At 41.9% G+C, this 13,685-nt stretch overlaps 1 protein-coding gene across 1 annotated transcript in view; it reads left to right on the top strand.

The window, feature by feature from the left end:
- The first annotated feature begins 224 nt into the window (after nt 1-224).
- The window catches only part of pola1 (polymerase (DNA directed), alpha 1), a 46,704-nt gene continuing 33,243 nt past the window's right edge, over nt 225-13,685 (top strand). The window contains exons 1-26 of the mRNA XM_058641949.1: nt 225-387; nt 1,343-1,470; nt 1,832-1,928; nt 2,005-2,082; nt 2,162-2,277; nt 2,523-2,585; nt 2,786-2,887; nt 2,999-3,152; nt 3,233-3,389; nt 3,500-3,672; nt 3,756-3,868; nt 3,959-4,072; nt 4,162-4,236; nt 4,342-4,480; nt 4,711-4,865; nt 4,973-5,057; nt 5,267-5,328; nt 5,462-5,551; nt 5,710-5,826; nt 6,031-6,206; nt 6,287-6,416; nt 6,623-6,736; nt 6,836-6,926; nt 7,020-7,144; nt 7,222-7,371; nt 7,722-7,844. Coding sequence (XP_058497932.1) covers nt 339-387; nt 1,343-1,470; nt 1,832-1,928; nt 2,005-2,082; nt 2,162-2,277; nt 2,523-2,585; nt 2,786-2,887; nt 2,999-3,152; nt 3,233-3,389; nt 3,500-3,672; nt 3,756-3,868; nt 3,959-4,072; nt 4,162-4,236; nt 4,342-4,480; nt 4,711-4,865; nt 4,973-5,057; nt 5,267-5,328; nt 5,462-5,551; nt 5,710-5,826; nt 6,031-6,206; nt 6,287-6,416; nt 6,623-6,736; nt 6,836-6,926; nt 7,020-7,144; nt 7,222-7,371; nt 7,722-7,844 — 2,976 coding nt within the window. The 5' untranslated portion in view covers nt 225-338. The remainder of the gene's footprint in view (nt 388-1,342; nt 1,471-1,831; nt 1,929-2,004; nt 2,083-2,161; nt 2,278-2,522; nt 2,586-2,785; nt 2,888-2,998; nt 3,153-3,232; nt 3,390-3,499; nt 3,673-3,755; nt 3,869-3,958; nt 4,073-4,161; nt 4,237-4,341; nt 4,481-4,710; nt 4,866-4,972; nt 5,058-5,266; nt 5,329-5,461; nt 5,552-5,709; nt 5,827-6,030; nt 6,207-6,286; nt 6,417-6,622; nt 6,737-6,835; nt 6,927-7,019; nt 7,145-7,221; nt 7,372-7,721; nt 7,845-13,685) is intronic.

Consider the following 13,685-nt stretch of genomic DNA (forward strand, 5'->3'; position numbering starts at 1 on the left):
TTTAAGTTAGCTTATATGATTATAATGTACTTTATCGGTTAATAACATATTCAGAGACTCACCTGTCGAATATTTGTCTTGTAATATTCTGTAAACACTTCTACTGGAGAGACACTGCTGTCTGGATCCTGTAAAGGTTCCACTGTGAAACACTGCCCCCGTGTGGACAGATCGGACACAGCTCTCCTTTTTTTTAATTGGCTGACAGCGTCTTGTTGTCACTTCCTGCTTATGACTTTCCCCGGGAAAGCAGTTTGGCGCGGACTGTAGTTGCTTCTGTTGTTGTTGTGTTACTACATTAGTGACAGAGCAGCTGTCAGACAACAAAATCGACGCTCATGGCTCCGGTGTCAAACCCAGATAAAGATGTGGAAAGTCCGAGCGGCGGTGAGTGCATGTTCCGGCTTTAATAAAGCCGACTTTAGCGGCTTAGCACGAGGGAAGTCAAGAAGGTAGCTAACGCACTAGCTAGCTCTCACCGTTACACTGGCAGGGAACAAGACTGGGCATCAACACTGGAGGTTTACACAATACAAGCAACTCAATGACCATTATCTACATAAGTTTAGAGTTGTTTTCGTTTAGAATGTGACATGGTTTATGGTTGTTAACATCAGTGCAATGCTAACGTTGTATATTTACAATTGTAATGTATTGTGATATTTAAACAAACTTGTTCCAATAATATGACAGAAAACGTTATTCTGTTGGATTTTACATCAGCACGAATCGATATTTGTCGCAAAAACTGTCAAAAACACACTAGTTATTTTAAAACCTCAATATGGACAGAGAACAACACTCACTATGTGATTATTGTATGTAATGTGCTTAAAACATTATTTTTGATAAACGCTAAATGTTAGTTGTATTACTATTGAAGAAAGTTAAATCACAATATACATATATTGTTACCTATTTATTGCCCTTTCCATTTTTACATAAAACTTTACTAGTCATTAATTTAATGTCACAAACTACTTTTAAGTGTTTATATCGTATATACAAAGGATTGAGTCGATCCACATTCTTTGCACTGTCTGATATTGTTATAATGATACATTTTAACTGATTTAAAGATTTCTTTTTATTGTGATAACTTCTTTGGCATCACGTCTAGTCCTGCATACGCTCAAAAAGAGCAGTTAAGTAGTAATCCCAGTTCATTTTAATACCATCTTTAGTGTCATTTGTTCATGTTAAGAAGATTAAGAAAGTCAAATAGACCAGATTCTTTCGATAAACATTACTACCTAACAAAAATCACTACAGAGAATTCACCAAACAGTATCATATCCACACCTGCTGTGTTGTCAAATTGATGTTTGACACCTGTCTTCAGATGATGGAGGTGATTCCTGTGGACTGGCCAAGTCTCGCTCCAGACGAGAGAAGAGAGAGAAGGTGGGGAGGAAGTCTGCACTAGAGCAGCTCAAGAAGGCCAAGAAGGGGGAGAAGATCAAATATGAAGTAAGGAGTCTGTGTTGTGTACGCATGTTGATAAGTTCTCATAATGTAATGTTAAGTTGATCAGATCTACATGACTCTGTGTTGTTATTATCGTGCTGCACACAGGAAGGGATTTGTTATATGTCAAAGACAGATAAAGGCACCAGCAACATTGTCTTAGTTAAGAGAGACGACTACAAACAGGTTGGAATTTGACTGAAAGCCCAAAAAAAGAGCCCGCGAAAAGTATAATGTACACTATCTTTGGGTTTTGGTTAAACAGCCAGCCCGAGGTCACCTTGACATGTGTTTCATGTAATTCATATCTACTCGGTGTCACTTAGGTCATCGATTATATTCAACTGAAGATCTCGTTTTGCAGGTTGAGGAGTTCACCAGTGTGTATGAGGAGGTGGACGAGGAGCAGTACTCAAAGATGGTGCAAGAGCGACAGGAGGACGACTGGATCATTGATGATGGTGAGTCGCATTCTCCGCTGTCCACTGCAGGAACGTGTGTGGTGATGAGACGCTAATGATAATTCTCTTCACTCAGACGGAACAGGATACGTGGAGGACGGGAGAGAAATCTTTGATGACGATTTGGAGGAGGATGTAGTGGAGAACAAGAAAGGTAAACAGAAAGACGAGAGTGAGGGTCGCCCTGTGTGCTGGTCATGTGTCTTTGTGTTAATACATGTTTGTGTTTGCAGGAAAAGCAGGTGCTAAAGCAGCAAACTCTAAGAAAGGTGCGAAGAAACCTGTCGTGGCCAAACCCAACACGATCAAGAGTCTCTTCATGAACAGCAATGTCAAGAGGCCTGCTGAGGTTTGTGCATGTGTCCATTTTTTTTTTAACACCATAACATAGGAAGGAAATGGAGAATAGTAGCGACCATGTAACGTCCAACCTGGCCTGTTGGCAGAGTCTGTACCCAGATGACAGTGAATCTAGTTCACCGCCACTTTAGTGGCAGTACAAACACAAACCTGTGATTTAAGAAGACAGGACTCGTCAATTCATGTTCCTTTTTTGCACTGCATTGATCAGAGTTGTAATTTTGTCTCGTGCAGAAAGACGTGGACCTTTCCAAAGACGACTTATTGGGAGATATCTTACAGGATTTGCATTCTGAGGTTTGTACTGTACTCTCACAAATACAGAAAATATCTTACACAATGAATCCTCAACTAATTAATTTGGCTTTGGCGAGGTTGTTTGCTCCATATACTTATGCTGTGCTTCCCCTTCTTCCTGTCCATATCTCATGTGATGGGTTGTGATATTTGCTTTTTAAATCAGTCTCTCTCTCTCCTCCTCCTCCTCCTCCTCCTAGAAACGATCTCCTCTTGCTCCTCCACCTGTGGTCACTCTGAAGAAGAAGAAGTCTCTTGGATCACCCATGAATCCATTTTCCATCAAAGCTCAAACACCAAAGGTATTCTTTCAGCAACTGAGATTTTTTTGAAATAGTTTTCAATATTTTAAAGACGCATTAGAATCCTCTCCTTATGTTGATGTTCTTATTATGTCACTTTTAAACACCCAGGAGTCGCCCTCCGCTAAGACGCTAAAGGCTAAAGTGATCCGTCCACCGCCTTCTGATCCGACCCCGAGGCCGTCAGCTCGTCTTCCTCCCTCCACAACTGCTCCTCCTTCAGAGAAGCAGAGAGTAAAAGTGGAGGAACCAGAAGAAGAGGAAGGTGAGGAAGTCAAAAACAAATTTGTGTCGTCTCCTCTAGAGAAAACATGCACTCACCGCTTATGCCGATTTGTTTCTCAGTCAATGACGCTCTGGCATTTGATGGTGTGGATTTTGATGAACCGATGGAGGTTGGATTTGAGGAGAAGACGCCCGCAGTGACAGAGGAAGCTGAGCCTAAAGCAGTGGCTGCGGTGAAGATGGAGGCTAAAGCAGAGACTCTGGATCCTGCTCTATTGTGAGTCATTTTATTATGTATATAATAACTTGTTTTATGTAAATCATTTACTCTGTATTAACATGTAAAGGCATGATTCATGAGATTAAGTTTTTGTGTCTTTGTTCCAGGTCTAGCAGGATTGGAGGCTCGTGGGGACAGGAGGAGGAGGGAGCTGTCAGTGAGGCTCCAGCAGAGGTGCAGGTGGACTCCAGCAAACTGCCCCTAGTGGAGGGGCCAGAGGGGGACCAGGTGTTCCGCTTCTATTGGTTGGATGCCTTTGAAGACCCCTACAGTCAACCAGGTAAGTCAAACACTTTGAATGTGGAGGACGTTGTCCCTTGTACTCTGTTGTAGAGCTGATGTTTTGATTTGACGTCTGTCTAGGTGTAGTGTACCTGTTTGGAAAAGTGTGGATCGAATCTGCAAAGTCTCACGTCAGCTGCTGTGTTTCCGTCAGGAACATCGAGCGCACCATGTACTTCCTGCCTCGTGAATATGTACGCTTTATTTTCTGTCACACTGGTTTTTGTGTTGAGATACATCTGCCGATTATACTGATCAACAATGTTGTCGATTTTAAATCACAGAAAGCGAACCCTAAGACTGGGGAGGTGTCGGACACTCCTGTGAAGATGATGGATGTTTACCAGGAGTTCAACGACCTCTCGGAGAAGTTCAAGATCATGAAGTTTAAGTCCAAGGTCAGTGTCAACTCTATTTTAGCCAAATGTTTTTTTAAAAGTCTTTTAAGCAACATGTGTGAGTTTCTATGTTTCTCTTTTATTTGCAGATGGTGGAGAAGAACTACTGTTTTGAAATTCCAGATGTGTCCAGTCAGAGCCAGTACCTGGAAGTCCGATATTCCGTGAGTAGACCCGCGTAACCACCACTGCTGCTCTGTTGTCCTAGCCCAATGTTCTTCCATCATGAAAACACATTTATCTAATGCAAATAAACACTCTCATTGTAGGCTGAGTTTCCCACGCTACCCTCCGACCTTAAGGGGGCGACGTTCTCCCACATTTTTGGCGCCAACACCTCCAGTTTGGAACACTTTCTCCTCAGTAGGAAAATCAAAGGGCCTTGCTGGCTTGACATCAAAACACCACGTAAGTTATTGTTTTTTTTTTTTTTTTCTGATGACCTGTTTCATATATTTAACATGTAGTTTATACATGATTTTTGTTGATTTTGTAGATTGGAGAGAGGTCGTTATTTTAATAAGTGGAAGTTAAACAGTTTTCTGTATCAGTTAAACAGTTGTTGTCTCTGCTCTCTGATATATGAGTTGTAGAACAATTGCTAACATCTCCACGCCTTTTTTTTTTTTCCCTGTTAGAGTTGATCAGCCAGCCGGTGAGCTGGTGTAAAGTGGAGGCTCTGGCCCTGAGGAGTGACCTGGTCTCTGTGGTTAAAGACCTGTCCCCTCCACCGGTCACCGTCATGTCCATCAGCCTCAAGACGATCCAGAACCCCAAGACGCACCACAACGAGGTCAGATCATGGTCCATTTGACCTTAACGTAGCACCTTTTGATTCATTGTGCTTTATAATGTAACTGTGTATAATGTAACCCTCATGACATAATTGTTCTCCTGCAGATTGTGTCACTAGCTGCACTTGTTCATTATCAGTTCCATATGGATAAAGCTCCACCTCAACCTCCCTACCAGACCCACTTCTGTGGTGAGTTGTTTACGTATACATGTATATGAAATGTTAAGTATTATCTGTCACATTGGGGCTGTTATAGTATGTATGTATGGCTGTATGGCTGTTATTTCTCATGATGTAAACTTTGAACACTAGTTAGATTCCTAGTTGACAAGTGAAACGTTGTTATATACACTTATGAATTGTAACAGTATATATTAAATAGTGTACTTTTTTTCCAGTGGTCAGTAAACCTGCAGACTGCATTTTCCCATACGACTTCAGAGATGCTGTTAAGAAGAAGGTGAGTTTGCTTTTTCCTATGAAGCTCAGCCTCTCTGCTCTAGATGTCTGCACAGAAAGGAGAAAAAGACTTTGTCTTAATAATTTTGGTTTAGATATTTTTTATAACATATTTATTATGTCATTCTTTTTAGAATGGGAAGGTGGAGATCGCTGCTACTGAGCGGACTCTGCTCGGCTTCTTCTTGGCCAAGATGCACAAGATTGACCCGGATGTGCTTGTGGTAAGTAGAAGATGCAGCGATTGAGGACTTTTGTGCACCTTCCTAAACTGACTCAATATAAAATCAAAGGATGCACAGGAAGCACATATGCAGGTGCAGTGTTTCATCAGGTAAAACTCATGTGTGGTGACCCTTGTACCTTGAATCTCTTCCTGCAGGGTCACGACATCTTTGGTTTTGACCTGGAAGTGATTCTGCAGAGGATCAACGTCTGCAAGGTTCCACATTGGTCCAAGATGGGACGTCTCAGGAGGGCCAACATGCCAAAATTAGGGGTAAGAAAGCAGTGATTCTAAAACTCCTCCGTCCCACCGGCCATAAGATTGTACAAGTGAATGCTCATGACTCTCTGATGCCACATTGCAATACAAAGCTTGCACTACTGACTACTGAAGAGTTATTTTTATTTTATTTTGATATCACTAAACATTTCACGTGTTGTTTGTGTGTATGTGCATGTTATGTGTATATTCTTTCAGGGTCGTGGTTCCTTTGCAGAGAAGAGCGCCACCTGTGGCCGTCTGGTGTGCGACGTGGAAATCTCAGCCAAGGAGCTCATCCGCTGTAAAAGTTACCATCTGACCGAGTTGACTGCACAGGTGCTGAAGACAGAGAGAGTCACAGTTTCTCAGGACGACATCAAAAATCTCTACAAGTGAGTCATCGAATCATGGATCACACAACTGGTATCTAGTAGTAATTCAGTTGGCTAAGTTAACGTCTTGTCTTCGTCAGTGACTCCCCTCACCTGCTCTACCTGTTGGAGTTGACGTGGACGGATGCCAAGCTGATCCTCCAGATGATGTGTGAGCTCAACGTGTTGCCACTGGCCCTGCAGATTACCAACATCGCGGGGAACGTCATGGTAAACATGCACCTGCAGTATCTATTCTAAAACTCTACTCTTAAAAAAACCCCAAAATAAATCTACCTGGAGTAATTGAGTCATGAGCTCTTGAAAATGTATTAACCACAGACACAGGGTCATGCACTGCCAGCTTAATAAAATGTCATGTGACCTCTGGTTTAGAATGTGTCCTCAATCACCTGATTCCTGGTCCTTCTCTGCAGTCTCGTACTCTGATGGGCGGTCGATCTGAGAGGAATGAGTTCCTGTTGCTTCACGCCTTCCATGACAAAAACTACATCGTCCCAGACAAACTGTCCTTCAAAAAGGCTCAGCTGGTAAAAATGCACACACAAACGCTGATTCCTCTTTTTTTTATTTAACTTTTGTAACCAATGTCTTCTGCTTTTATTTGTGTCTTTGTTTCTATGTCTCAGGCTGATGGTGAGGAAGACGTTGATGCAGGGAAAGGCAAAAGAAAGAAGAAGGCTGCCTATGCTGGAGGTCTAGTGTTGGATCCTAAAGTTGGTAAGGATGTGTTTGAAGTCTCTCTGCTTTATTTTTTTTATAGACATGCATCGTTTCCTTCCCGTTCTAACCGCCATTCATCTCTTCCTAAAGGTTTCTATGATAAGTTTGTGCTGCTGCTCGACTTCAACAGCCTGTATCCGTCAATCATCCAGGAGTTCAACATCTGCTTCACCACTGTGCAGAGGGAGGCTTACAACCAGAAGAAGAAACATGAGGTCTGTCGGCTGCTTGTTCACACGTTTACTTTAAAGTTCCTACTTTTTAAATAAAATTCTTGTTGCGTTTGTTATAGGACGATGACTCGGAGGACATTCCCGAGGTTCCAGATTCCGACCTGGAAATGGGGATCCTGCCCAAGGAAATCAGGAAGCTGGTTGAGCGGCGTAGACAAGTCAAACAGCTGATGAAACAGCAAGACATCAACCCAGACCTTTACCTGCAGGTACATGTGCTAATATTCAGACAGCTCTACACTAACATGTCTATTAATGTAGGCAACTATGAGCAAGGAGGTGTAGAGGTAGTTTTTTTTTGTACTGGTTAACGGATTATGACGGGGTCTCTTGTAAATTAAACATATAAGTAGTAACAGATGAAATTGAATTCAATTGATAAGTGAATCACAATTTAAAATAAGTAAATAATACATGAGGTAAGTGTACAAGTGAAGTTAAGAATGTGTTACGTTATATCTTTCCCCATAAAACCATGATCCCATAGCAACGATGACTTTGACTTGTGCTAATGCTTGCATGTGTTTGACCTAATATCGTTGTTGCGGCTCCTTTTTAGTATGATATCCGTCAGAAGGCTCTGAAGCTGACCGCTAACAGCATGTATGGCTGCCTGGGATTCAGCTTCAGCCGCTTCTATGCAAAGCCCCTCGCAGCTCTGGTCACACACAAGGGTAGAGAGGTGAGTCTCACACACACACTAATGACTCTGTGGCTGTTAAGTTCTCCCTGACCAACTTAATATTGAGGATGTCTGACCGTTTTTTGTGATTTTCAAAGTTAAAAGAAAAAAAAGCAACGTCAGTAAATGTAGTTCCATTTTCATCCACAAGATGGCACTGCTGCACCAAATTTCACACTACTCTTTTACTTTTTGTTTCCACACAATCCCCCCCCTTCATTTTTTGTTTTTCTCTCATCTCACATTTGTCATCTGTTCTCTTTACATAGTTATTTATTTCTCTCTCTCTCACACACACACACACACACACTCTGCTCTTCCCGTGTTTTAAAAATGTGATTATTTCTTCAAGTTCATTTTGTCAGAATAAGAAACCTGCTGTTATCCTGCTGATATCAATAGTCCCGCATGAGCATTTTCCACTAACAAAATGCCACACACACACACACACACACACACAAAAGTCTGACTCTGAAATTCTGCTTGTGTAATGACTTAAGTCAACACACACAAATGGAACAACCCGAGCATGCATGCTTCATAAATCGGCGCATGTGTACGGCATGACATTATCAGCTAAATGTGGTACTGTAACTGAACACTGCGCACCCACACACACACACACACACACACCCCTACGTCAGTGGTAGTACTCATGTTCTTTTAATGAGCTCTAACAGTACACATCCTCAGCAGATGCATCAGGCTTTGCCTCAGGGGACTCCTTCATTAAGATCCCCTTACACACTCATTGTGTTCCCTAATAGAGGGCAGGGCAGTAACGCTGCGTGTGTGTTTGTTGTTGTGTCAGTCACTTCATGCCTCCAGTCATGTTTGTTATTGGGTTGACAGGGCTACATTGTAAAAGGTGTGTTAGCGATGTGCTGCCGGTACAGGTGGGAGTTTCTCTCCCACCAGAGTCGCTGCTTGTATCACTGTCAGCTGCCAGAGGTGGATGGGTTAATTACATTTTACCTCCAACAAGAAGCATCTTCAGCTTCTCCCTGACAAGGTGTAGGCTTCACGTTCACGGCGTCAAACGGTGACTGTTTTTTTTGTTTGTTTTGCACCTTTTATGTGCAGTTTTGTTTAACCAGAGTATTTGGATTCCCTATTTCTAAGTAGAGCAAAATAAAGTTGTTTTTTTTCTTCTCATCAGTATAAAAAAAAAAGACAAACAAGCTGCTTTTCTGAAAAATAACTCGTTGAAATCAACTTCAACCAAAGTAACAAAAAAAGTTAAACAGATCTTTGCTTCGTAATTAGTGTTTTGTAGCCAAGTGGCACAAGTTTGAGCTCAAAATTCCGGTATTTATTCCAATAAAAAGCTGAACGTTTTGGGGAAAATACTGTGATTTTTCAGAAAGATAATGTGATTGCTGTTTTAGTTCAATATTCACTGGGAAACAGTTTTGAGACAAGATAAGGCATCGCAAAATAAAAGTAAAAATATCATTTCATATAATAATTTCAATAAGAATAGGAGAGATACTTTTTTGTAAACAGTCTCTTGACATTGAAATAAGTGGATTATAACTAATGCCCTTGAAGTGTAAACTCTGGTCAGATGTGCTCTGACTCAATCTGTGAACGTTGATTATTGTGTGGGAACATTATTATTGTGTGGCCCCACCTCACTGTCCCTTTTTATAGTGTGAACTGACATCACTGGTTACACTGAAACATGTTTTTAGACCACTCAATTTCAACGAATAACACAAACCTTCCGTTTCAATTCATAAAGAAAAAACTGTGTTTGTAAAATAGCATGTATTGTAAAGCTTTGAATGTCAGAAGCATCACTGAACACATCCAGTTGTGTTTCATTAGGACTTGACTGTCTTAGTACTTTGCATAAGGCAGTGAGAGAAGTGACAGAGACGTGCGACATAAGGTCATCGGTCAGATCTGAAGCCAACGGTCAGCTGACGTCACGTCACAGACCTTAGCTCGCTGAAGAGGCAGGAGAAGATCCCACTTTACACAATGTTAGGGTTTTGTTTACTCGTCTATGATCATGGGTCATCTATTTTTACTGCTGGTCGTGTGTTTGCAGAGATCACAGCCGAGGAGTTCCTCTGTTAATGTGATATGTTGTCATGGAAAATTTAGCTCGCTCAAAAGTCCATGCTTGTCTCTGTTTTAATGAAAAGAATCAAACCCTTAAATCAAAATTGAATCCGTGATCTAGTGGTTTGTGCTTGGGTCAGTGTTGAGCCACCTCGTGCTGACCATGCATACACTGGTCAGCCTGAGTAGAGCAGTGAATGGTGTGGTTCCGCAAATGTGAGCAGTTTTTATTGAATTTGTATCGGGGCCCTAAAGTTAAATTGACCGTAAGCCAAGTAGTTCTTGGTAGTTTCCGACTGCGGCGAGCCAGAGAGGCCAGCTGGCATTTATAGCGGGGCTTCTAGTGTATTTGTGGGTATTGCCATTTGCACCCCCGCCCCCATTTTAATCGTCACATTTGCACTCGGCTTTCATATCGTGATTTAGGAGGCTTTTTATTTTTGTAATCTTGACACGTGCCCTTGCCGCTACTGGGTCCACAGCGTAAATCCACCGCCCCTCCCCTCGGCGTGGTCCCTTCGTCTATTTGGACAAGTGTTGGGGTGAAAAAGTGTGTGTTCTGGGTATTTATTGATTGGCTTAGCTGTCACCTTTCTCTCGCTCTCGTTTTAATTTGAGGTTTGGCCCCCTGTGGCAGGATGGGTCAGGCTCCGGGCCATAGTGGTTTCTCAGCACTCAGAAGGGTTTAGACGAGGAGGCTTAGAGGGGGGTTGACAGACCCTTGGCTGTGGCTCTTCTGATCAGATTTGCTGAATTAAGAGGGGAAAACCCCCACTAACCCCCCTTTCCCTTAACTTGTACGTGTGTTTCTGGAGTATGTCTTCTATCAGTGTGTATGCTAATGCCCATCTATGAATGCGCACAAGTGCCACTGGCCGAACTCTGCCCTTTGTCGGTGCACCATTTGTTGTGGCCCGCCTCTGTCCTGGTATGTGTGGGTATTAAAGGGGGGGATGATGGGTATTAAGAGGAAGGTGAAGGTTTAGGATTACACAGGCGAGGGTCCACCACAGATTGATGTCCCCCTCAACCCCTCAGGGTTATTTTGGGTCCTTTTGTATGTTCGCCAGAGAGCGGTCGGGTACAGAGAAATAGATATATGTAACCGACAAATTGCCCGTGGTTATAACGGGCTGATAAATGCATTTTTCACACCAGCGAAAAGCTGCTAAAGACTAACTGACTGGTGATTCCCTGACTCCATCCTGACAACTTCCCCTAAAACATAAAAGAAAAGGTGGATTTTCTGTGAAAATGGTGCTGCATCATTATGAACCTTCACTTCTGCATGTGTACTTGTGTTTGTTGCCTCTTTAAGGACCTTTTCTGACATGAACCAGGACCAGTAGTCCTCACTGAGACCAACACCTGGTGGAGCCTCATTCCTGAGGAATTGGTCAAGATGGCTAAGATTTGAGTTGTGGTCAGTTTAAGATTAGGGATGACGTTTTGATTAGACAATCCTGATGATGCATGTCCATAATAGGATAGCTGTCTCTCTGCGTGTGTGTGTGTGTGTGTGTGTTAGTTTGTTGGTGTTTATATGCTCTAAATAAGCGATGTTAACAACAGGCTCGTGGAAGCCGCTGATTGTTGCGGAACGCAGATTGGTTTCACCTTCGACCCTTTTGCCAGCTAATCTGATGACCATTAGCAGGTGTGTGTGAGTGAGTGAGGGTGTGTGTGTGTGTGTCTCAGGTTTGACGATGACTCCTGAAAGCCATTCTGCTGTAATTGAGTCTCTGTCCTTGTGTTTAAAAACAGCCCGACAGGAGCTTGTAGTTGACATTATTGGGTGGCATGTGGAGTGAAGAATAGATGTGGTCTTGGGTGTCAGAGCCGAGGGTGTGGAGAGGTCAAGGTTCACTTTAGGTTAAACCTTTATTTGTACGCGTGTAATGAAGTCTGAGTAAATATTGTTGCCTGCGATGTTGGTGGCTGAATGATTTGAGGAAAACATCGAATGTGATTTGTGGTATAATTCATGTCGGTATTCTTCGTGTTGTGGGTTTGAAATGCTGTAATTATCGTGACACGGTCGAATAAGGGGCAACATTGTCGACAAGTTTGTTGCGGATTAATTTAACTGTTAGTTGTTGGTTTTTATTGCAGTCCTTCTTGGCTTTAGTGTTTGAGCAATCATACTGTTGCCATAAATCCACTAGTTTGTCCTCTTTCTCTTCTGACCACTGGACTTGACACTCATCCTCGTCCCACTCTGGGCAGACAGGTCAACTCACTCTCATTGGTTACTGTGGGGCTCTGCTGTGCAGTCGTGAATTTAAAACACGTTTTAATACTTAAGATTTGAAATCGGGAAGACTGTGGTCAGTCTAAAACCAGAAGGCACCTACGATTGTCGGAAGGACCAGACCAATTATCCTCGAGTGTGGGGCAGGCATTAGAAGATGGAACATCAAAAATAGAAGAAATAAATTGCAGCCTTTTTCGATTTGCTAATCACATCATTTTTAAAATTGTCATTTCAGTATAAACAATAATTATTCAGCCCTAAATGCAGTCCCTCGTTTTGTTTTTCTTCTGTCCCGGTGAATTGCACCTCATAAGTACACCATATCAGACACGGGAATATTTTCACCAGCCCATCATGTCTGGTCTGTGTGTCCGTCTGTGAGGATACAGACAGACGGCGTTGGTGTGTGGAGAAACACTGTGGCCCCCCGTTTCTTTCATGCAGTGTCTCAAATCACTGCTGCTATCTCAGAATCACCGGGGTTGTTTTTACATTTTCCTAAATTAGATGTAAGAATACATAAGCCTGCTTACACTGCTGTGTGTGTGTGTCTCTGTGTGTGTATTCTCGTGTCTGGGGAAATGAGGGCTGCATGTTTCCATGGTCCTGTAGTCCTCTTTAAGAGCCAGCTTTACTCATGATACGAGTGGACTTAACAAATAGTCACATGGGAGCGGCGCTGCTATTTTGGCTACATTAGCTTGTCTGTGAGGGCTGACAGTGGCCAGGACAAGGTTTCAGAATTTAAACTGCAACTTCGGTAACACCTACTAATGAGGCCATGTGAGACCGGGCTAGTGATGGGGATTATAATTGATAATAGATTGATCTGACATCTGCTGTCTTTAGTCTGGGACACTGATAGGGTTGAAAACAAGAGGATAATTAGTAAATGGTTTTGGCCGACTTGGCTGGAAGGTGGTACATATGTTCCCATTCAAATTGAATATTTTAATTTAACTTGATTTATGATTTCAAAGGCTTGCTCTGTTGCGTTGATGATAAATTAAATAGCATGTAGCTTGAAATTCTACTTCTTGAATATTGCATTTGGATTAGTGATGTAATCATCATTTATCAGATAAACGGTATAATATGATTATTCCAGCATATATTGTGTGTGGTTATAGTTTACTTTCCTGATTCTAAACCAAGATTTAAACCTTTGTGCATTTAACAGTCTGTAGACAGAAGCTATCATTTCACAGTACATTCTATGCTCCAGTTTTCATTTTGTTGTCTTGCAATTACCCTTTTTTTAAATTTTCTTTTTGTATGGCACTTTTTTGTATGGCGTGTGATAGAAGTCATCATGAAAACATGCCACGATGGTGCTTTATAAATTGTTTTACTAGAAAACATAGGTTCATGGGGAAGTAATAATACTTATTTTATTTAGCTATGTCCTATCTCTTGTATGTATTTTGATAAAATATGTATAAACTAACTCAATATTTGACTCGAATCATGTCTGTTGAATCATCATCACGGAATCAACTCTTTTTTATTTTATAATC

This window comes from Solea solea, chromosome 1 (assembly GCF_958295425.1).
Source record: "Solea solea chromosome 1, fSolSol10.1, whole genome shotgun sequence".
Lineage (NCBI taxonomy): Eukaryota > Metazoa > Chordata > Actinopteri > Pleuronectiformes > Soleidae > Solea > Solea solea.